At 46.1% G+C, this 24,847-nt stretch overlaps 1 protein-coding gene across 6 annotated transcripts in view; it reads right to left on the bottom strand.

Annotated features, from left to right (window-relative positions):
- FRMD5 (FERM domain containing 5) overlaps positions 1 to 24,847 on the bottom strand; it is a 283,379-nt gene that overhangs the window by 54,536 nt on the left and 203,996 nt on the right. For all 6 annotated transcript variants that reach the window (XM_044980464.1, XM_044980461.1, XM_044980463.1 and 3 more), the window contains exons 2-5: positions 20,875 to 20,979; positions 13,991 to 14,033; positions 12,740 to 12,818; positions 2,460 to 2,557 (exon numbers count right to left, since the gene is read on the bottom strand). In XM_044980464.1, the coding sequence (XP_044836399.1) occupies positions 2,460 to 2,557; positions 12,740 to 12,818; positions 13,991 to 14,033; positions 20,875 to 20,979 (325 nt within the window). The remainder of the gene's footprint in view (positions 1 to 2,459; positions 2,558 to 12,739; positions 12,819 to 13,990; positions 14,034 to 20,874; positions 20,980 to 24,847) is intronic.

Genomic DNA, 24,847 nt, shown 5'->3' on the forward strand with positions numbered 1-24,847 from the left:
TAAAAAGAACATTATTAGCCCCATGCAACTATGAGTTGCAAGGTCAAGCACTCAAAAGTTAGGAAATGCCAAATTTAAGGTGGCCCACGCCACCTTAAATCAGCTTTCTTATGCACATGCATTATGACAGAGTCTTTAATTACAGCCACATTGTATTTTTTCCATAGGGACCCCTTTTTCAAAGGCTTGGACAAATCTGAGCAGATTTCATGGGAATGGCAAACAGTACACCCCAGACACAAATGTCACCCTGCTGCCAAAGTCTTAGCTCGAAAGCTCTGGGGTGCTAGAATGTTTTAACATGGAGAAAACAATGTATTTTGTCCTAGTCTCATTCTCAGAAACAGATTAATTTTTTTTTTAATTTCAGCCAAAACAAAGTCCGAGGCAGACACTCAGAACGGAAAATTTCAGCCCAAACAGTTAAAGTTTGGCAAAGTTATAAGCAACTGAAAACAGGGTCTTCTTATGAGAAGTGTCAGTCAAACTTAATACTAGTCTGTGCTCTCAGAATGTCTACAGATTTTCAACCCAGACCTTCAGCTGTTCAATCCTTTAGAGGAATTCACAAACTGAAGGGATATTGTTGGCCTCTTCTGATAGCAGGGGCACTGGCAAGATCAGGAGTGGTAAAATAAGCAGGAGGTTTCCAGATATTTTCCCCCACCCCACGCCTGGTCCTGTCTGCGATTTGCTGACAAGTTGTTTCTTGGCTGATGAGCTTGATGTAAAGTAATGAATTTGTATAAGGATGTTCATTTGTGCCACCAACTAACAACCCTGCGTTTGTTGTACGAGGGTCCCTCTTTAAAGCCACATGCTGGAAGGGCATGCAGTCACTCAGGTGGAAAGAGCAGGGTTTTGTTGCGAGGCTCTTTAGGACTATCCATGCTGATTTGTCTGGTGTGTACATATTTGAGAGACCGGGAGATGGTAACGGTGCAGACATTAATGTTGTTAGCTGAAGCACAAAACAATTATTTCATTTTTCCTTAGTTAAAATGTAAAGCTCCATAAACCAGGTCTTTCCTTTGGAATTCACCCTTCTCTGAGGTTTGTAAAGAGATGCACTTCTACAGCTAATAGCTTTTACCCAGGAATTCTGACTTTCTTCATTCAGACAAGGGAAAAAACCAAATGTCATTCTCAACTTTCAGTAAATGAGTCTATATCTTAACTAGCTTACCTGTCTATTGTATTTAGATTGATCTATTTTAAGGCCAGGAGGGACTATTCCTTCAACTAGTCGGACCTCCTGTATAACACAGGCCACAGAATTTCATCCAGTTACTCCTGTATTGAGCCCAGAAACTTGTGTTTGACTAAAGCAAACCGTTCAGTAAGGCATCCAGTCTTAATCTGAAGACTTCAAGAGATGAGATTTACAGAGCCAGTCACCATAAATGCTGTTTCAAGAGACCTTCTGCAATACTGAAAAATATAAACGTAACCAAGCTTCCTTCTGTGTCTTTACTGATAACTAGGCATCGCCCTGCCAAAACTGGCCACACTCACTTGCTGTCTAGTATTGGGACGGCTGACGGAAGACAGGAAGGAGAAAGTTACGCTGAGGAGGGTAAATCAGGATAGGACCAACCGATTTAACTTTGAGATTCCAAATCAGAGGGTAATAACAGCATGAAAGTGACACTCTCGAAAGCACCAGTTATCACGTACTGTTGCATCTATCAATGCCCAGGAGCACAACTACAGCACGGATGCATGTCTGGACACCAAGGTCTGGTATGTCTGAGGATGTAGCAAAACTTTTGTAGTAAGTCTCAACACATGAGAGTGTTTTCTATCCTGCCAGTATCCCAAATTACCTAGGAGGTTTCTCTGAAATCAGTACTGAGTGAGTCCCATGCTGCTACAAGCCTTACCTACCTATCAGAGAGCATCACTTCAGCTCTGGAAATCCCTGTATCCTAGTTACAGAGGAAGTGTGGATTAGTAGCTGCAGCACACTGACCTGGAAATCAGGAGTTCTAGATGTCCCTTTTGCTCTATCACTGAATCTGTGTTGCTTAATGCATGGTGCCGCATCTCCCTCTACCACAGTTTCCCATCTGTTAAATGGGGATAAACCCACCTGCCTGACAGGGAGATTGTGATTTTGTAAAGTGCTTTGAGATCCTCAGATGGAAGCAAGTGGAAAATACTAGACACATAATGTTGATCAAAGGGCCATTTATTCAGACACAACTGACCTGAATCCAGGTGGAATAACTTTGAGGGAATAGATGGCAGAGTTGTTGCTCCTGGTATAGTTTAGATCACACTATCAATTCTAATTCTATCATAGACCAATGGGGTGCTGGCACAAGTACAATCTTGAAGCATGAGCCCTGCATTGGTTAGATGACATTTGTATTCAAGGTGCAGTGATCTGTTGTAAGTGAAATAATGTAATCAGTACTTAGCATGAAAAGCACATTTATCTTGTCACAAAGCATTACCTTGAAGGATATAGGCGGCTAACAATGCAGCATCCGATGTCTTGCAGAGGAGGCGGCCATGGTAGAGATCTCTTTTGATCTGCAGGAAGACTAAATACCTGAGGAGAGAAACAGAATTAGCTCTGAATTATTTCTTTTATTAAGCAATGCTTAAGTTACCTAAATGTGTGACTCAAACAGGAAAATCTGTATCGAGACACTTCCACTCTAAATTCTCTCCAAACATTACATCGGCTGTGACTTAGTCAAGTGCTAATTTGCCAGTCAATCCTCAATTTAGGGTCAATTCTCAGGGCTCCGATGCAGGCATGCCACTCCTGCTGAAGTCCATAGGAGTGGTGATAGGGCATCTATACGAGACAAGAATCCAATTCATAATTTGTCGTACGGGTCCCCAGTCAAGGTTATTGCTCTGGTTTTAAGCTTCTCTAAACCTGCACTTCACCCTTGGAACTCAAAACCTTTATATAACACCTACTTAGGAGAACCTATCGTTCCCTTAATGTACATGTGTATGGGCTAGTGTCACTGTTACAACTACTGACATTATTATGTGTAAGGCCCATTAACATTATTCCCCCTCTCTGTGCCTCGGTTTCTCCATCTGTAAAATGGGGGTACTGATATTGACCTCCTTTGTAAAATGCTTTGAGAGTGACATTGAAAAGCATTATATAGCAGCCAGGTATCATTATTATTACTATTAGGAGATGTTTTAAGAGCTTAGATCCCTCTGTAAGCATTCACCTCCTTGGCACCTGTCATTAGCTGACAATAAAATCAGCAATTTCTATGCTCAACAATCACTATTTCTCCTAGATTTTGTGTGATTTCATTAAATCAATGCCAGCAAAAAGAAAAAACAAAATATGACTAAAAATTATAGTATGATAACAAACTTAAAATAAGTAACTGTGTGGCAGTTCAGACTGAGTTACGATGGCATTCATTACATTTGGGAAAAACAATCTGATGTAAAACATAACTCACGTAATTAAGGAGCAAATTGTAAATTGGCATGCTTGGCAATATGTTTAAATAATTTAACTTCCATTCTGCAGAACCTCAGCCAGGCTTGATTTCTTGAGTTCAGATTTCTGATACTGCAAGCGTCATCATTTCACTGCTAAAATTACAGAAATGTTGAGAAAAACCCAACTATCATAACCCACACCATTCTCCTTCTGATACCGCTGGGACAAATGCAAGCCCCAGCTCTGCTCTTAGTTTCGTGCATACATCTCATGGCCGATTTAGACTCAAAATGTCTTTATAAGTAGAACCAGCCCCTAGCAGCTAATTAGCTTTTGCCCTTTGCTACCCTACAGAATATCCATGTCACCATTCCAGCTGTTTCGCTATGTATTTCAAGTTCTAATCTCCCCACATTGAGTACTATTCATATGCACCCCAATCTCACGGAAATGCTGGTGAAGGTCAGGTGCGCTCTGTAATCCTGTTTGCGGATAGGAGAATATATCTTCCATTTCTACCTAACCACTTAAACCAGTTCTGGAGGGCTGTTTTTGGTGACCCAGGATGGTTTAACCCCTGTATGCCTGTACCTTTCCATTGCACTGGGAGCCGGAATTTTCCAACTCAAAGGGCTAATGCAGAAGACATTAATACCTAGCAGTGGGAGCCCTAGATCTTCCGGCATGAAGGAATTAATGCAGAAAAGTGTGGACAGAGGTGGAGGCCCATTTTATAGAAGATTAAAACACAGTGATGCTGGCTATTGCTCTTGGGTAGTGGAAAACAGGATGAGACCTCTCCTTGGCCTGAATAGATGCCCAAATAGAGAGTTCTCAGCAGCAACCAAATTGTTACGTTCCAACGGCATCCCTGGTAACTGACATGGGGGAAAAAGCGAACTGTGTTTGTGAAAAATCAGTGTTGTTCCGATTCAATAATGGCTGGTTTTGAAAGACACACAGAGGGGCAAGAGACTGCATCAGCCCTGACGCCAGCAGGCAGCACTAACATGCAGTGTATTGTCTTTACCACACCTACACAGACCCACCTGAGCCCCTGCCGTGCCACGAGCCACAAGCCACTCGCAGACACAGAAGAAATCTTCCCACACCAGCCCTCATGCCTGCGCCAAATGTGTATTTGTTACCGTCACTCAAAGAGGGGAATAGTTCTTCCTTTTTTCTATCCCAGCCCCCGAAATCTCGTCGCCTTGCAGGCCTTAATGAATGGACCGTCTTTAAGAACAAAAGGGCAGATGATGGTGCAGGGCACATAATTTAAGCTTTTCTGTGTCCTGACTTTTGTCACCTTTGCCAATATTTTCTGGGTATATTATAGTTTATTAGACAATAACAAACACAGGCAACTCTCAAAGGACTTGAACACTGTCTTGCGTACTGGGAAGCTACTGGCCATCTTGTCTGCCCAGAACTGGGCAAAAAATGCTGAATCATTCAAATGAACTAACGAGTCAGCTGATGACACTTCAATCCACCAATCGTGATGTCCGATGCCTCACGTGTATTCCCAGCACATCTAAATCTGCCCTAGGCCAGTGCAACGGTGGGACTGCAGAAGCAGTCAGTCAGTCTCTTTTGGGTTTCATGTACAGGATCTGCATCGAATTATTAGCTTATCAAACAACAGTGGACAGAAGCAGATATGGATGAATTAATTTGGCCTAATACCAAACTCACATGAACATGGAGAGCAAAAGTTGGACGCAGACAAGAAGGTTATTGTGTTTATGCTCCACTGAGGAAAGACTGTGAACAGGGAAGCAGACAGCAGAAGAAACATCCAATGACAAGGTAGGATGGAAAATGGAGCAGAGATTGGGGAGAGTGAGTGACAAAGAGACGCTGAAAAAAAAGCAGAGAAAGAGCAAGAACATTCTGAATGAATACATGTAGTACAAGCACCATGGACAGCGCTATCTGGCTTCCCGAGAGTTCTTCCCTACCAGACACAGAGCTTTCCCTTACCTACAGATACATGTTGTTCAAAAACTGACTCAACCTTGCAATAAAGCCCGGAAGAAATCATGGGTTTAAATTAGGGAAAATACATTTGTGAACTTCGTCTACTTTTGTGAACTGCAGCAAAAGGTTTCAAGAGGCCCCCAACACAATGAACGTGCAAATATTCCCCCATCTGTAGAAAACACCCAACTCAGCCAGCGAAAGGGAATTTTTGAGAGAAGGGCTTGTGTTCTGGAAATGTAGCTTCCTTTAAAAATGTAGTGAAGAAAGTTATGCAGTTTTCTGAACTAGAGAGTTCCCTCTGTCACAGCTCAGCCATTCTTCCTATTGCTGATTTTCTCTTCAGTCAGAAACTTTTAAAGCTAATTTAACTCTGAACTGACTTGAGTTTTTTCCTGGTCTCAGCACCAATCAATATCTGAACTCTCTTAGAACCAGCTTCACTTATCCTCCCTGTTCATTACTTTTCACTGATTTCATTCTGTCTGTCTCGCCAATGTGTTGGGACTGGAACACTGACAAAGTGAACAAACTCAGCTGACGAGTGACCCCTATGCCTAAGAACTGCTTTTTCTTCCATGAAAACCAGGGCTTCATTTGAATTCTTCTGCCTTGGATGTCACTAGAACCCAAAGACAGAGGGAGATTTACATACCTGTAGAAAAGTAGATATGCCAATGGAGGGAAAGCTGTCATCAAAACATGCAATCACGTTATCTTGGAAATAAGCCATTGTCTGTCTGGCTCTAGACTACAAGTAACACAAAGTGCTACTGCTTCCCCCACCCTCCTTATTGTTATATTAACTGCAAGGGGCTAAATCTTTGACGGCCTTAATTGGCCAAGTTTTCACCCCGCCCTCCCCAAGGCATAAATCTGACCTGCATTTCAATACCTGACAACTGCAGCTGTTGTGCTGATCTCAGGTTACAGAAAAGAAATAGAATACCGTAGGAACAGTTTAATGATCACGCCCACCTTATAGCGCTCACTGTTCAGAGAGGTGTCATTGGCCATTTCACATTTAAATTGAGGCCTAATGACTGCGAAATTTTGCAGTTGCTAGGAGTTAACACAAAATCTGCAAGCCAAATAAGTGGCTCTTAAGAAAGGGCAACCAGATGCATCTGTCTGAGATCTATGCCTGGACACTTCTTTGTTTCTTCTCAAATGTACCTAGAACAAAAAACAAATCAATCGTATCTGGGAAAGCTGATTTGAGACACCTTCTTATGGAAACAGAAATGCTTGTGTTTTGGACATGAAGTTATTTTAAAACAGGCTCAGCAAATAAAAATGGCCTATTTACAAATGCTTGATTTTGTGCTAATCTGACTCTACTATGGGGCTGGCAATCAGGTTCAGAAGGAGTTGCCCATGTATTCAGGATACTAACTATGGGTTTTATTTGTCTCTCCCTGAAGCACAAGAAAAGCTTCCATTAATTCTGCACATCATCGAGAAAGGCAAAGAACTCCAGAATCCTCCTTCCTTTGCTGATCTCATCTTCTATTGTCCACCTTCTGTTCTCTAACCCATCCTTCTATGAAAAATATCTTTAGTTTATTAATACAAAACCAAAAGGTATGTAATCCTGAGCCCAGAAGTATTTCAAATACGCCGTGTAAAAGAGGGCAAAATCCCAGAGTTCATCCAATCACGGTCCTCGCTCACCAGACACTCCAAAGAGAGAGTGCACATCCAAGGGATGGTATGCAGAGGGCTGGACTAGAAGACCTCCTGAGGTCCCTTCCAGTCCTACACTTCTATGAATGCTGGAATATCTTTAGCCCTTCCAGTTGGCCTACCTAACTCCGGAGGAGCTTGGCTTGGATCTTGACTATCCATCTTGGATGTTTAAAGACATACAGAGGCCTGCGCTCTAGGATTCCTCAAATGCCAGGGGAAAAAACACCAGCTGGCCCAGGGGACCAACAGAGGGATTTAGAGCCTTCCACCTTCAGGCCACTGATTCTAATCAAGCCCAAGTCAGTGACAACTGAGCTTTGTCTCCACCTGACAACCGCTGAGGGCATACGGAAATAAGTCTTGTGGTCTTGTAATTTCTAGAAGACAAGCGGCTACCTCACTCAGCACCTGTTTTTATTCTACACGTTCATTCGCCAGGGCTGTCAGTCGAATGCCTTTACAGTCATTTACAAAGTAAAAAAGCAGAAGGACCCCCCCAGTGGCTAGTAAACAACTTTTCTAATTCCAGCATCACCACATGTGCCCTCTGCTCCGTCAGCAGCCTGTTGACCATCAGCTGGGGCAATTTCAGATTGTTTTACAACATACATATGTAGGACAAGAAAATTAGTCAGCAAGGGCCACTTCTAAAGAATGAAAACAGGTACTCAGGTTTCATATGCAAGAATTAAAAGCTGATGGGTGCACACTGGTAATTGCATAGCAAAATATGCATCTATATACACAGAATGGGTGTCTTCACATGCACCCATTTGCATGTACAGTGATGTGTTTGAAGACACCTGATCACATTTTGCATACACAACATGTTGTTTTGCAGATTTGACTCTCAACATTTGTTTCCTTAGGTACAGAAAATACGTATCTCCACAGGATACTCTGAGCACTTCCAGGCAGATTGGAATAGACTCATGACCGAGTTCTCTTAAATTAGCTTTAGTTTCTCAAACTATCCCATATTTACTCTATCAAATGTTGTTTCTCCAATTTATAATCCTGTGTTCGGGATCTGATTGCATTCACTGGCAGGAAATCATGAAATCAGGTTCGCTGCTCTAGGCCAATGGGGGCTGCTGGAAGCGGCGTGGGCTGAGGGACATACTGGCTGGTGCATCCAGCAGCTCCCATTGGCCTGGAGCAGCGAACCGCGCTCAGTGGGAGCCGCAATCAGCTGGACCTGCAGACAGGGCAGGTAAACAAACCGGCCCGGCCCACCAGCGGATTTCCCTACACAACCAGCATCCCAGGTTTGGGAAACACTGCACTAGCCGATATTACATTGATTTTACACTTCGTCTTAGCCAAACGTTTCATGATGTAGGGGGAAAAAAACGAAGTCTCAGATGCTAAAATGCAGACACCAATTTCCCCTTTATTTCCAAGGAGGGAACAACTGGGCATTGGAAACGGCTTTGAAGATTTCTGGCCTTAGTTGCAATGCAAAATATATTGTGGTGTTTACCTGAAACATGTCCCACCAACTTCTCTATATTCTCTTTCCTGTCAATTTCCCCTCCTCTCACTGCAAATCCTGATTCCTTCGGAAGCCTTATTTCCCAAACTTGTTAGGACACAGATGTGTGTTTGCAATTTGTTCTGTCTGAAAGAGTAATTACACTTTGGATAGGGTGGACAGTGTTGTAAACATCTCGAACCAGTAGCCGCTTTTGGCAGAATTATTTGTTAATGATGCTGTACTGTTCCAATGTTCTCAATTAACATTTGTGCTTCCCTCCCCTCCGAGGGCCGAGAGGATAGTTAGCATGCTAAACACGGCCTACTGCAAAGACCTCTTGAAAAATTAAAGTCATTTTTTAATAAACTCCACATTGTGCTGTACCTCCTCTCCCTTCTCCCCCCTCCTCCCCCCACCTGAGATCTGCAGCACAGAAAGAGAGGAACATCCATTTATCTGAAGATGACAAAAATCATTCATCAAGGGCTCTGGACTCAATGTATTGCCTGGGAAGAGTCCAATTTACGAACTCAGCTCTCAATTCCCCATCTCATTCTGCTTTACAGCAGCCTTCGAAAAAGACAAGATAAGGCAGGACTCCAGCATCTGAACCGTCTCAAAGCGCAGCACTGACAATTGCATTTGTTTAGCAATCAGGTGGCGGGACAGGCTTTTTGCCAGGAACCATTCCTGGACTTATTATCAAGCTGCAGCATCTGGGAACAGGTGCGCCTGACTTGCGCAGGCAGGAATGAAGAGTGGAAGGGACTCACAGCTGACTTGCAGGCAAGTTAACACTGTGCAAGTGGCAAGGGGAAAAGGGAATCATGGGGAACGGATATCAGAATTAGCCAGTTGTATCGGCCTGATAGCCTCATGCTATAAGTTACATTATTAAAACTGCACGTCTGCAAATACTTCACCCACAGAACCAAAGACACGCTCCTGAAACAAACCTGCCTGTTTTTCTGTCTGTTCCAGCTGGACAACGGGCACAAACGAGGGGAAGGCTCCTGCAGTCACACAGTCTGGAATGGATGCAGTCTCCTGCTCACTCCCTGCCTAGCCAGTGCTCCTCCAGAACCTCTTCCCACCGAAATCAAGGAGAGTTGTGCCATTCGCTTCATGGAAGCAGGCCTGAGCCCTTACTGCCTTGAGTGTTAGAGTTAAAGGGACACTGCCAGCTACTCACACAGCAATTCCCCCTCTGCTTTTCCTGTCGCTTTTTAGCAGCCTGGAAATAAACCAGCTCTCCCTCAATGCAGACAGCAGACAAAGACTAGAGGGGACATGTGGTGGAAATAAGGAAGTAACAGGGCTGTTCATCGGGCTCCATATTTTAAGCAGAAGAGGCAGAGCAGTGCCTGTATTGGCCATCAATTTGCTGCAAACAACAGACAAGGAGGTAGTCAGGCTAACAGAACCAGTTATGAAAAGGTTAGACAAAGAGCCCTGGCCACAAATAACAAGCCCTGCTGGGGGCTCGGGAAGGGCCTGTTTAAACAGGTCACTACATCTGGGAGTGAATCCTGAGTACTGGAAAGCAGGAAGCATCCCACCATCTTGGAAAGGGCAAAGAAACAAAGCCGGAAATCTTTGGTCCTGTGATTAACAGCTCTTCTGATGAGACCTTTGGAAAACGACTAGCGATGGCCTAAGAGATCTCTCCCGGCTCTGTCTCCTATGATGGACCGGGGACAACAGGAACCAAAGGTAGCGTTTCCAAGGACGACACTTTGCGGTAGCTCATGGCAATACGCTCCACTACCACAGCGAATTCTAGCGTGGAAAGCTCAGCTCTCTGGGTTTGGCGCATTGCAGCTACTGTGACCTGTTGTGTGGGAACAGAGCCGTGCTGAATGTTCCCATACACATCCCAAGAGAGCAGCAACCCAAGACGTGGTGTCAACACACGGGCAGCATGGCTAACTCCGGCATGTTTCCTTTTCCATTTGCTAGCAAATCTGGGAACAAATACGCCTGCTGAGCCCCAAACCAGCCCACTTCTCTATGCCTACACAGATCCTTGTGACAAATTCTGCATTCCCGCACGCAACCTGCTAGCATTAGCTTCCTCTCCCCTGTTCTAACGTCACACCCAGTGCTTCCTCATCTCCCTGCAGTCCTAATCACACCCAGCCTTTCATATTCAAGCAAACTCCATCTCTCACCGCTCTGCCAAATCCACCCCAACACTTTGAAACAGTGCTGATAAATTCTGGATCAGCATTTAGTGCAATCAACCCCCCACCGGAACGGAATGTCAAAAGCCAATCTGCTCTTACCTGAGCAGTGCTGCAAATGAGACATTGCACCGCCGAGCCAGATTTGTCTTCCAGGCTCAAGAGAATTTGAATATTTATAGCCCACCTAGAATCAGGCACATTTTGTACAAAGAGTCAATGAAGTTCAGATAACGCGTGACTGTTTAAAGATGTCGGTGAATTAGCCCTAACAGAATGTCTGGCAGCCAAGGCTAGATGGGCAGCTAAAGACTAAGTATTGAATTTTTTTTAAAACAATCAGGCTTGAGCCAGCTTAGTTATATAAATACAACACTTTTTTTAAAGGGGAGCTTATGTCTGATTGGCTGAGGCATACAATAGGATTCTGCTCCTCCCCCACAAGGGAATCTAAATGCAGCATGTCAGGAACAGTGAGCAATTCAAACTCTAGTGCACCAACATCTAACAGGTAAAATGATTCAATCTGCATCAGTCATTGGATATGATAGAAACCGAGTCACTGTAATGGAATGCTGTCAGAGGATCAAGTGTCCTGCCTTGAAAATAAATGACTCGGCTTTACTCCGACACATATGTAGCAGCGGGAGGGCATCACACTCTGACAACCTTCTAGTTCATTGACATTCTCTCTGAAACATGCCTAGCCGACGCTCAGATTCATGGGGCGCGGGGGGTGGGGAGAACGTAAAGCCCTGTGCTAACGGAGTGAGATGTTTAATATAGTGGCATAGGGAGAAGGGGGACATTGGTTCTCCTGCCCTGCAGGAATGTTCATCATTCCCATCCTGCGGCCAGAGCTTATGGCAAATGCTGCTATTGTCCCACGACTTCATCAATGTCCACAGGACAGGAATTCCCCCATCTGCTGTTCAAAGGCCACAGGCTTCTTACAAACACTTCAATCCACCAGTAGAGGCGTTAACCTGTAAGTGACTTCGAGGGGAATGAGAAGCGCTTAGACCCTTTCAAGTGCACTGTGTGTGTGGAGCTATAACTACGTAACTTGGGCTCTGGAGCTATTCAAAACAGCGGCATGTGTTTTTGTGACAATGGGAAAAGTGCATTTTTCAACCGCTCCTAAGATTCCACAACAGGTTAACTGTTGCTATTCCAAACTACAGAGCAACAGAGTCGCCTTTCAGCAGAGACCAGCGTGGCCAAGTTCAGCCTGAAAGGTGAAATACCCAGGGGTTAGACTAGAACCTGCTCTGCAATCATAGTCACTATGGGGATGTCTCCACTGCACACAATGGCCAGGTTCTGAGTCTGGTTTGAGCCTAAGCCCCACTTCCATCCACACACAAGACAACCTGACTCAGGATCCGGGTCCTAGGACCCTGTTAGTGGGACAGGCCAGAGCCCAAATCCTGCTGTGAAGCCCATTTATTTTTGCATCACAGATGCACCTCAAGCCACAGACCCAAGTCAGGAGGTTTGCGGAGTGCAGTGTGGACGCATTAGCACGGCTGTGACACAAGTGCAGGCCTAGAAACACTGAGTCTGCAAGCCCAGCTCCCACAGACCCAGGTTTCCAAGGCAGCACAGACAGACTCTCAGGCTCCTGCTGTAATTATGACATACACTGTCATAGTGCTGTGTTCTGGCAACTCAATCTTCTTAACAGACTGTTGTGGAAGTTCAAGCTAGCGGGTTTAAATCAACAGCTAATGATAAACATCAGCTGTGGCGGGATGACTCTGCAAGCCAATAAACTGCTTCCAGCGTATAGTAACAGTATTGTCATGCTTCGTTATACCCGAACACGGTGGGTGACTCGGACTGGCTCTGTTCAGGGAAATCTGAAACAAAACTTTTCAGGTTGCGGAGCTGCAGGCGTGTCTGACCTTTAACAATACCTCCTGGGAGCACCCAGCACGAGCCCCATTGCATGGCTGCTAGCTTCAGTCTTACCTGGTTATTTCCTCTTTCAGAGCAGCAGGGTCAGTGGGATAGAACTTCACACGGAAACACATGGTGAATGGAGGCTGGGCTGCAGCGTAAAATGACAATGTTACGGTCACTTGAATTGTATCCGTGCAGAGCAAATACACCAGAGCCTTCCTCAGCGACTAACCCAACTAAAGGAGCTAGTGAAATCTTTTCAGGACCAGACGCGGCTCCGCAGTTACCCATCCCCCCAAAGCACAGGCAGAGCGCTCATTAACAGCACGGGCACTTGTGATCACAACTCCCCAGGCACCCAGGGAAAGGATGGGCCTCAAGCACCTCCCTTTGTCATAACGGCAAAAGAATTCAATGGGGAAGCTAAAAGCCCTTTTTGCCCCCTGTTCTGCGCAAGGATTGTGGTATAAATAACAATCTAGAGTCCTCCAGTCTTTCTACTGGAAGACACTGCTTGAAATCTGAATGGCCTGTCTGTCCGCTCCCCCAATCCCTACCCACACACACACACACACTCCATGTCCACATCATAGGCTAGACTGCGAGCTGGCCTACACAAACACAGAGGGCGGGAGGGGTCAGGAAGATGATCCCCACCTCCACCTTAGCCAAGCAAGGGCTGCTCATGACAGCAGTCGTGGTGCTCCTACACTTGGCTTCCGCTCTACAAGCAGGATGCTAAAGACAATGGAGAAGGACAGGGAGGGGATGGGGCTTCCGCCACACAATGCCCCTGGCTGCTCCTGCACTGGCCCGTGGAGCAGAGGGACAGCTGGGAGGAGTGGGGGTGATCTCTGAACCACAACTCAAGGAATAATGGGGCATTTCCAAAGGTGGTTTTCATTGGGCCTCCATGGCTGTGCTGACAGTACACGTGACGGTATCTGGTGTGTGGAAAATAGAAGTTCACTTTTGCTTGCAAAACAGGTGGGCTTGCAAATTGTTATTTGCTCACTCGGATCATTTAGCCAGGCAGGTACCTGTTTTGTTCAAGCAAACACAGATTTTGCATGTGCAGAATGGACATACTTATGTTGGCACAAGTAGGGGGGCTTAATGAAAATTTGCCCCCAAGAGAATAATTTCATTTTAACGTAACTGAGATACTCAGAAGGGCACATTCGCTAGGTGATGCACAGGGAATAAGCCACACCAATCAAGTGGCTGAACCAGAGGGAAATGCTTATAAAATGAAGGGGAGCATGCACAGGAGCCATAGGAGATCTTCATACATAGATGCACAGTAAATGCCACACTTACCTCTCAACTGCTTCACAACAGACTTTGTAAACTCCAACCAATGCTGAAATGGAAAAGAAAGATTTTTTTTAAAAAAGGACCAATAACAAATACCCTCTTGTTCATGTTGTAATGCCTCCTCTTTGGGGTAAAAAGAAAAGAAAGAGAAAAAAACGGGTTGAAACAGAGGTATGTTTCTTTGCATGACCAATACATTATAGAGAAAAGACCATGCAGCAAGCTCAGAAGTTGAAAATGAGGGGGCCTGATATTCCACTGCCTCACATCTTCTCGAGTTCTTTACACCTGTCCAAGGCGGGTACACAACACCAACAGGCTGTACAGGTTTGCCATGGGTGTCAATAGCCAAACAAAGGGTAAGGCAGTAGAGTATCAGACCCCAGCGCGTCAGAGGCAAATCCCGATCACCACAACGACCAGCCACTGGGATCCTGACTTTGTTAAGGTGCGTGGAATATTTTAGGAACATTTGCTCGACCAGCTGCGTAGTTCGTGCCAGCTCACACGGGGTGGGAGGCAAACTCTAAGAAGCCAGCAGGAAGTCAGAAGGTGAGACTGATACTTCACAAAGGACACAACAGTCCATCCAGTGCAGGCAGTGCAGCTTCCTATGATCTAGGAGGAGCGACGGCTGCAGTAGGAAAGGAGTCAGACGAGGCAGCCTCCAATACCATGGGCAGGGCTAGCAGACAAGCTGAAAAGACAAACCTCCACCCCACTCCCATGGGGTTTAACACTGACAAGGACAGCACACCTGGAAGAGCAAGCTGGTGGTATGTGCTAGGACCGTTGGAAATCACTGGGCCCGGCCACACGGATCAGACAGTAATGATGGGTGCCTCTGAGCAGGCCAGGCCAGGAATCAGCGACATGGCCTGACTCATCCGAGCGGGGCAGCCAGGACAAGGACGGAGCTTTGTTCTGAAGGTTGTCCCACCTCCAGCAGCTACCCCAGCAACGCACACAGCCCCTGGCTAGCCCGGTCACTCTGTCCTCAGATTGCCCAGACTGTAGCTGTGCTACGACCGGGATGCAGTGGGCATTTCCGGCTGAGCACTCAGTACCCGCAGCACTTTGATGGGTCTGACTGGAATCACCTCATTTCCCAAAGGAAGGCCCCACCTTTGGGTAAGTAGCCCCCTCTCTGCTCCTTCTCAGGGCAGCGCTAGCTTGGCTGCACTGAAGCCTGCATCTGGGCTGCTGCTCACCCCGGGTCAATTGGGGGCATCCCCTGACCTGGGGAGGAGTTGCATTTTAAAGGAGCTTGGCTCCCTGCAATTTGCAGGCTGAGAATCGGCCTCTGATCAGCACCAAATATGGCAGGGAATAAGATGGCATCAGTGGATGTAAAGTGTCCCCCCAGTATCAGTGTCTCTGTTTAAAATCCACCCTGTAGCACAGAAACATCTTTCAAGGCATTTCCTTCCCTCTGGCATCCTGGGGGGCGGGGGGCAGAGGAGCTGGAGGGAGAATTTCCCTCTCTCCCTGGAGTTTCACCAGCCAGCGGTTCCCTTCTGCCCTTGCTCCTTTACACCCAGGGAACCCCTGAGAGACCATGTCACATTTCTATTACAATTCTCGCTCGGCGCCTCCGCAGGGATGGACGAGTTTCCACGCGTCCTCTCAGCAGCCCCATTACATCTGACTAGGTATCACCATCCAAGTCCAGCTGACATTGGAGTGGGAGCCTTTCATCTTGCCGTGTCGAGCAAGAACTCTGTTCTTCTGCTGGCATCTCGCAGCGCTTGCCAAGGTGAAGTACAAGTTTGTTGGGAAATATTTCTAGCTGCAACATCCCAAGGTCAGGTGCAGTTTTCCATTTGTGCCAACAGATCAGCCAGGTTACGTGCCAAACCCATTCATCTTCAGCTTGAGCACCTTCCTTTAGCCGGCATCTAGAGCTCCGTATCGCCTGACTGTCCAACTCCTTCCAGAGCACAGCGAGCTGACAGGACACTGTCAATGTCTAGGCACACGTGTTACACCTGAACCCATACAGCTGAACAGGTATGTTATACCTGGACATGTGCCTTGTGTTGTGACAACAGACATCCATCCCTCCAATGCTGAATGATTACAACCAGAGCCCAAAGAGGAGCACGGTCGGCCTGGTCTACACCTAACACATAAGTTGGCCTAGCTACATCGCTCACGCTGCTGAGATGTTAAGCCGAGCATAGCCCCAGTGTAGACTCCCGTCGACCTAGCTGCCACCTCTCAGAGTGATGGAAGAACCCCATAGGCTCAGCTGCAGCGTTCCTAGCAGAGCCATAGTACCCACCCTTAGTATCGGTCCTGCACTATAAACATGTAACACAAACCCATTGATGCATGCTGTGATAAACCCCTCCCTATCTGAAAAACTGCCTCTTTCAAATAGCAGCAGGAGGATTTTTCAGCCACCCCCAAGTCTGCTGGATCCCTCCCTCTGTCCGGCACAAACACCTCTCTTTTAAAGGGATGGGTCTTGTTATTTAACTTTGCTGTAGTGCCACAGATACATGCAAACAGCGCTGGGACGTACAATCAGCACAGCTGCGTATGCAAAATGCCATTTTCTGCTTGGCACCGTCTGGAATGACTGATTGAAATCACCCAAGGTAAGCTAGGGGGCAAACAAAGAACATCTTTAATTATAACATGACAGAGTAGGTTACACTTGAGGCCTGTCTTTCTGGAGTGGCTCTGACAGCACCTTCCAAAAAGAAGCCCTAAGTTCTTACTGCAGCAAGTTTTTGCAACCATTGCTGCTAACCTTTGTGGCCCAACTTAAAGGGTGATGCAAGCAACTAAAAGATTTCCCTAGGCATGAAGAGGGACTAACAGATGCCTGGGGAGAGGTACCACGAAATAATACAGAAAAATGACATCACAGCAGTCAAGGGAAAGGTCAGTTAACACAAAACATTGCAGTTAACACGAAGAACCGTCCCGAGGAAGCAGCATGCATGCCACAAGAGCCAGCGAAGAGTTACCCTTGCTCAAAAGGAACCCGTAACACTTGCATCACGCAGTAAGTACAGTAGCACTGCCACCACTGGAGACGCCGTTCGTATGAGACCCCTTTACATTGGCAGGACACGGCACACCCCAGCTAGGGCACCACACCTTCCTGCCCTTTCCTGGAGGAGGATAGCTCAGTGGTTTGAGCATTGGCCTGCTAAACCCAGGGTTGTGAGTGCAGTCCTTGAGGGGGCCATTTAGGGATCTGGGGCAAAAATCTGATGGATGATTTAACTGGGGATTGGTCCTGCTTTGAGCAGGGGGTTGGACTAGGTACCTTCCAACCTTGATAGTCTGTGATTCCTTGAGAGCAGCTCAAGGCTTTAGTTGAGTCCTTGAGGAAGGAGAATTTCTTTGGGTGGCCAAGGGAGGAATGAGATTGAATGAAGGAAAAGGCATCAGGAAAAACCTCCCCCAACAGCAAGACCTGCTGGGTGGTGTCTAAGATCCCCCAGGGAAGTGGGGGAAGTCCCACCAGCTGGAACACTTCACACTGGACCAGATAAACACCAGGACACCCCTGGTAGGGAAGGGCCACAGGCTCAGGGCACCTGTCATTAGAAGCCATCACCAATTTTTATGGTATGAGAAAAATTTCAAACCCCTGTTTCTTCTGTTTCTGGCTCCTCAGCAGTTCTTTCCTCACCACAGTCTCTCAAACAACCATTTCTAAACTGCTGACGGTTCGTAGCTACAGGGCACAGTTTCCTTGCCAAGCCTGGCCATACTTCACAAATAAATACATCTGCAACAATGTCAGATACTTTTCCTGTATGGCCCAGGACTCTCTGTAGGGCATGTGCTCGGCTGGTACAGTCACATGGAGACTGGGAACACTGGAGTCAGCTTTGTGCCTCCGAACTCATCCCAGATCCGCTGTGAAGGAAGCATGCGAGCCTGGCTGCACGTTTCCAGCAAGCCCCTGCAGCTGCCCACGCCTCAGATCAGTCATGTCTCTGAGCTGCAAGGGTTTGCTTTCCAGTAAGAAATATTTACCCGTGCAGCAGTGATAATGGATTGAGGAGGCAGTCCCATTCGTCAGGTGTTAAACGTGGTGCTTTTAACTGAGAAATGCAAAGCCTAGGCAGCTCTTTAATAACAAAACTGACACATTTTAGCTGCAGAGGTTAAAATGATTCCTGCTCATCCCCTCGAATCTGGTCACACTGAAGCCAGTCTGACACCGGGGTCACTCCACTGAGTTCTGTTATGCCTCTCATAATACACACCAGCCAGTTGTGCCCTTTCATTGAACTGCAATGGCTGTAATTGGCTCGGAACACCCCCAAGAAAAGCAACAACAAAAAGAATGACATTAATACAACCCAAGGGTGCTGGTAACTCTCTGAGGCCAACCCTGCCCATTTCAAGGGTTGGGCTCCAGCTGACCAGCTCTTTTTGAACTCTGCATCCAGAGTCTTCCAGGCCTTAAGGATGCCATAACCATACACACAGCCACGCGAGTTCTCAAACTCAATGCACAACTTCAAGAGCATTCCTTCTGATCTTCGCGTGGTCAGTGATGCCGGGACCAAGCCCAGGACTTTTTTCACACTAAATGCCATTATAACTTCAGTTTGGACAAGACAAAACAGCTCATGTTCTCCATGCCTCCATCCCAACCCACTGTGTAGACATTCTGATAGAAGAAACAATGTCGCCGCTTGATTCTATTAATATGTACTGAGAAATTCCCAAAGGCACTTCTTAGCCTGGTGCATGCAGGTTTCTGTATAGTGCTCCCTTTTCAATGGCCATGCGAACAGACAACACACTCCAGTGTATCACACACAAGGCCTTATCTGCACATATATTTAAAGAGGCTATTTGCCAACAAGCAGGAAAACAAAGAGGCAACACAACTGGAGTGGCAGTTAGTGATCAGTCAGAATCACTGCAAGAAAAATGTTGCTCTCCACCGTTAAAGAGCTACCAGACGTTAGCCCATTATGAATTCAGCCACTCCTTCGAATGAGGTTATTCATCGCCCGTGACACTGACGAGCAGGGAGAAAGGTCACAGAGATTTCGGAGAGGCGCATGCAAGCACAAGTGCCCAGAAGAAAACTTGCAGGGTTAAGGAAAGGCACTGGGAGTCAGCTGATCACGAGCGCACAGGAAAGACATCGAGGCCACTGATGCTGCTGCATCATCGCTAGCCAGGAAGTTAGCCGGGGGGGGGGGGGGTCACAAAAACCAGTGAGTGCTGAAGAGACAGCAAGCAAAGCCTCCTGAGCACCGGTGTACGTTCCACTGGGAGAGGAAAAGGAGACAAGTGAAAGATCCCCGTGCTTAGTGGAAGTTAACAAGGGCAGCTCACGGCACCACCTCACTCTTCAGGGAGCTACGCTGTAAGTTCTCTTCCCCTGCGTATCCTCACTGATTCTCAGACGCAGCGACGGGTGCAAGGGGACTGAGCAGGAACAGAAATTACTCCTGTTCTGATGCTTTTGGGACAGGTCTTGATCTCAGCAGCAAACCCAGTGCTACCATAATAGTAAAAACCAGTTGGCAGGCATGCAGAGCTTCCAACCCATCCGGTTCAGGTGCCCTCATGGCATACGCTGTATGCTGGCACGTTCTGCATTCTTTAGGTGTTTTTAAAGGAATATTAATCTAATGTAGAGAACTAACCTTGAGAAATGGCAGAAATAACTCACACACGTATTTATTGCCCAAACATTTTACTTATTGGCGATACTGTGATATTCATTATACGTAGCCACAAAAGTGACAGCTCAGCAAGTCCCTGTTCCTGCAATAACACCTGCTCTTATGTATTCCTGCACCTGGGCAGAGTTGTTTTTGACTTGAATGGGACATTGCAAATGTGCATGGATCGGTACTGGCAGATTGCACTGTGCGATCAGCACCCATCATCCTGATGTCTGAAACAAGCTCATGAAGGCAGTGCACAGCCAGTTTCTAACCTAGAAGTCTTCTCTACCAAGCTTCCACATACTGTGTGGTTTCTTCTCATGCTTTATTGCCCCAGGTAGCAGCTGCTCTATTTCCTACTCTAGAGGAGATTGGTGCATGTCCGTCTCTATGTGAAAATGTGGTTCTACTTGGTAAAGCAACTCTGAAAAAAATGGGCACTAGGAAGTTCCATGTCTGCGTCTCCTTTTCATCCACACGTATCTGCTCGTTTTACAAATGAGAAGATTTTTTTCCCCTTAAGTGCTAGCTCATCCTGGGATCTGAGAGTCTTGCTGAGTTCTTTCCGGTTCACACATCGCAGCCTATGATAAAGATCCTGTAGTTGGAACCAAGTGAATAATTCTGTTGCTGATGCATGAGCCAGAATACGATCCAGCTCCCCCTCTCAGAGCTGCACAGGCTCTGAAATGCTTAAGGGAACAGGAAGTATCAGAACGTACCGGTATGTTTGTAATGAAAGTAAGCAGATGAGACTCCTCACCTGGTACAGTGTGAATGAGGGAGACAGCTGGCTTTTTGATTGACAAGTGGACCACATCACCCTGCTAATTAACCCATTGGGGTAGATACAATTTCTCAGGCTGGTCTTCTTGCAGATCAGCAGAGACAAGAAAAGCTGTAGAGAAAGACTCCTGACAAAGGGCTGGGTTGATTTCGAATTCGAATTCTAATTCCGTTTATTTCCCTGTTTGTTTTGCACTGTTGTTGTTGGTCACATGAAGGACAACAATTCTCTCTGACTTTTTTTTTAATAGTGAATCACTAAGAAAAACTACAAATACAAACCCCAGACAGGCAGGGTATATTTTCCCAGCTAAGGAGTGTGACATGTACCTGGAGCAGCACTGCCTTATAGGTTTACTGCAGGGAAAATTCCTCCAGACTATCCAAGCATGTCTTGGAACAGATCTTAGCATAGCTCGTAACTTAGCTGCTACTTACCCTTTGCTTGTCCGGGTCCACAAACCGAATTCCAAAGTAGTCTTTCTCCAGTAAGTTTAGGTGGTGGCAGAGAAGGTCAAACAGATACTGACCCTTGGCATCTCTCTGCAAGATAAAGAAACTGCATTTACAAATGGATAGACACACGCCCGCTACGTTTAACTAAAAAGCAAAAGCAGAGGTCCCGTAGAACACTGAAATAGTCAACAGCACGTCCAGCAGGCTTCGCGTTTGCTGGAAACGAGATGGTGAAGGATTTGCAAGTGGGAGCATGACATACCAACACGCTCGGACATCTGAAACCTAGGATCACACCCAGGTTTGGTTTAATGCCATTAACTTCACTGGAGTTATATCACAGCTGAATTCATCTCAGTGGGTCACGTTCTGCTCTCCCTTACACTGGTGCAATCGCAGAGAAGTCCTGTTCACTTCACTGGGGCTGCACAGGTGTAACAGAGCAGACCCCAGCGTGCTTTTATCTTATTGGTCCGGGCCTGAGAAATGTAAAATCACCCACTAAGCACTCAGGATTAATATTAACAGGGATGTTTCTGGGTTATGTGAAATACTCAGAATCTTTTGCAATCAAGTGGAGTCTAGCTCAGGTTGACAAAAGAAGGATGTTCTGAGTCCAGGCTGCTCCACACTGACTTACCCTGCCAGTGTCCCAGGTTTTAGAAGAACAGGTGATCTGAATGATCAGACGTGCTCCAATATTATGCAAAATGGAACAAACTATCAACCCTAACTGAATTATTTTCCTTCTGTTGCTCAGCTCAGACTCTACCAACTCATGGGCCACTAGCGACCGATGCCCCGAATCAGCAAAGCATTTAAGAACGTTCTTATCTTTAAGTACATGCTTAAAACCCATTGAAGTTAAATGTGTGTTAGTGCGTGCTGAATTGGGGCCTCGGCATGCTTACTCCTTTCCCTTCGCTAACTCCAAGCTGCTCCAGGCTTCTGCAGGCCTGGCACTAGATCATTCAAATGGCCTCATTTAATTTTATATCAATCACCATCTATAGGATGATTTCCCAATTCAATAAAAACCCCTTTCAAATGTTCGCAGAGCATGTGCCAGTATTTGCATCCAGTCAATCACATCCTCATTCCCCAATAGACTCCTTGCAGAAGAACACTGCAGCCTGTAGTTCTGACACTTCACTAGCAGGCACGTAATTTATTAGTAAGAAAACTGCTTCTAAGTAACTGTGTTTCATTTTTATCATGGAATGGCTGTCACTGGGGCCAGTCCACCCTAATAAAGAACAACGACGATGCTCTGAAACGCTGTAATTACATTCCTGGATACTTCTAAGGGAATGTTTTCACTCGTTTTTATAAACATCTTGCCAGAAATTCATGTGTCTCTTCTCATAAATTTCCTGCTTTTAGTAATTTTCCTTTCACATGCTTCAATAATATTTATCATTTATGTAGCACTTTTCAAACATTAACTCTCACAATCCCCTGTGATGCCGTCCTTTGTTCACACATGGAAACGGAGGAAGGGGTTTAAGCCATTTGTAGAGCCCTGCGTGGATACTTGCTCCCCGGATAGAAAGTGGGGATATCTGCAGATTTGCAGAGCTGCAGCCATTTGCCTGAGGACTCAGGGTGTTGTTAGCACTGGGATTGGAACTCGAGAATGTCCAGTTTACAGTGCTCTGCTCAGACTGTGGTATCGCACCTCCTGATTTCTGCTGTCCAGTCAAAACCATCTAGTTCTACATTACATCCCACAGTGGAAGCTGTAAGATTACCACTCTCTTTTCAAACAGTAAAGCCGCAGAACACCGTACTGATGTTTTAATAAATGTAAGGCCAGAAGAAATGGTCATTCGGTCTGGCCTCTTGCATAACACAGGCCAGAGAACCTCAGCCAGTGATTTCTGCATCAAACACAACTTCTGCTTGAGCTGGAGCAGATCTTTTAGAAAGACATCCTGTCGTGGTTGAAAGACTCCAAGTGACAGAGAATCTACCGCATTCCCCAAGCAAGTTGTCCCAGTGATTAACTTCCCTATTAAAAAATTGCACCTTTTTTCTGCTCTGAATTTGTCTGGCTTCAGCTTCCAGCCACAGGAGCTCATTATGCCATCATCCACTAAAGAACCACCCAGTGTCAGAAATCTCTTCCCCGTCTACGCACCTGCAGACTGTGCTCAAGTAACCTCTTGGCCTTTTCTTGGATAAACTAAGTAGGTTGAGTTTCTTTAGTCTTTCACTATTTTATGATTCAAGGACTAATTTATTCTTAACCTGTTTTCTCTCTCTCTTGTATTGAGATACACCTCTACCCCGATATAATGCTGTCCTCAGGAGCCAAAAAATCTTACCGTGTCATAGGTGAAACTGCGCTATATTGAATTTGCTCTGATCCGCCAGAGTGCGCAGCCCCGCCCGCCCGGAGCGCTGCTTTACCGCATTATATCCAAATTCGTGTTCTATCGGGTCACGTTATATCGGGGTAGAGGTGTATTAAGAATACCTACTGCTTCCCTTCCTGCTCTACACTGGTTTGCATTGCTGTGTGCTGTTAAAGTCTGTATTTGTCTATAACCAGCGAGGGCTTTAAAGACTCCATGCTGAAGAAACACCCACTCCTAAAAGGAGCTTCTAACCGTTCTAATTCGTCGCAGCATGGCTGAATTACAGCAGGACTCCTTTGGAAGAACAGGGTGCATACCCGGTCCAACGGCCATTACGAATGGGACAAGACACCTACGGAAAAGTGGCAATGTTTAAAGCTCGTCTGTGTAATGGCATTGACTAGCTCTGCGTCCCAGCATGGCTACACAGAATGTTTTAAGAGGTGTGGCTAGAGGTCTGTGCCATAGTATATGTTTTTGTGGTTCTTATGATTCAGTCCCTCCCTGAGTCACTTCAGCTAGTCTGCCAAGAGGAATGGGTATTGGTTTTGGCCAGGCTCTTTACTCAGCTGTGTACAGGTGAAGGCGCTTCTGCTATGCATGTGCTGCAGCATACACATCAAACACACGACAATGATTTTTGTAAGAAGCTGAATAGGCTGTCTATAAAAAACAACTTTTTGAACAACTACCATGTTTTGTAAGGTCCCGCGTGCGAAGACAATTTCTAAATACAGTGAGACTGGGAGTTACAGAGGAATTTTGAAGCATCATAGACCTAAAACTTGGTATATTTTGAGATTATTAAAACCTGAAGCCCCAGTCCTGCAAAGCCTTAGGCACATGCGTAATTCTAGACAGTGAGAGTGGTGCCATTGCAGTCCATGGGGCTGCCGACTGGGTATGAAGGTAGGCACATGTGTAGGACCTCGGCAGATAGTGCCTAATCCTCTAGATTAGAAGTATGATTACTATTTTTTAAAACAGGCCTGCACAACATGCGGCCCGGGGGCCGCATGCGGCCCACGTGGGCTCACTGTGCGGCCCGCGGGGGGTGAGTAGGTAAGTGGTGGGTGAGGGAGGGGGCTGAAGAGGCAGGCGGGCAGTGGCGGGGGGTGGGGTTGGCGGGGCCAGGTGGGTTCGGCCCTCAGCTGTTTTCTTTGGAGTAATATGGCCCTTGCTGCTTTACGAGTTGTGCAGGTCTGTTTTAAAACATTCTCCAATCCACGGTTGAAAGGTTGTGGGTTTCTTTTGGGGGGAGGAGCGAATATTAGTGTAGGACCTACAAAAATATTTGTTGCTCTTGAACTTCCTTTGCTCTCCAGCATCACTTAACTAAGGATTGGTTCATATGTAGAACTGTACCCATTTAATCAACAGTGTGATTTATTATTGATTTAGTTAACCCAGTACATCATCCTCTGTGGACACCCTTGCATCCATGTAAAGCTGGCCCATAACCATTTAGCAGGTGTCAGTACATTTACAGACACAAGCTAAGTCAATGTAAGCTGCTGTTTTAAAACAATATAGAAGTGTCCGCATGAGGGGGGTGGGGTTGCACTGATGTAACTAAACTCTTTTTTTAACTGATT

The sequence above is a fragment of the Mauremys mutica genome, chromosome 11 (genome assembly GCF_020497125.1).
Source record: "Mauremys mutica isolate MM-2020 ecotype Southern chromosome 11, ASM2049712v1, whole genome shotgun sequence".
NCBI classification, from domain to species: domain Eukaryota; kingdom Metazoa; phylum Chordata; order Testudines; family Geoemydidae; genus Mauremys; species Mauremys mutica.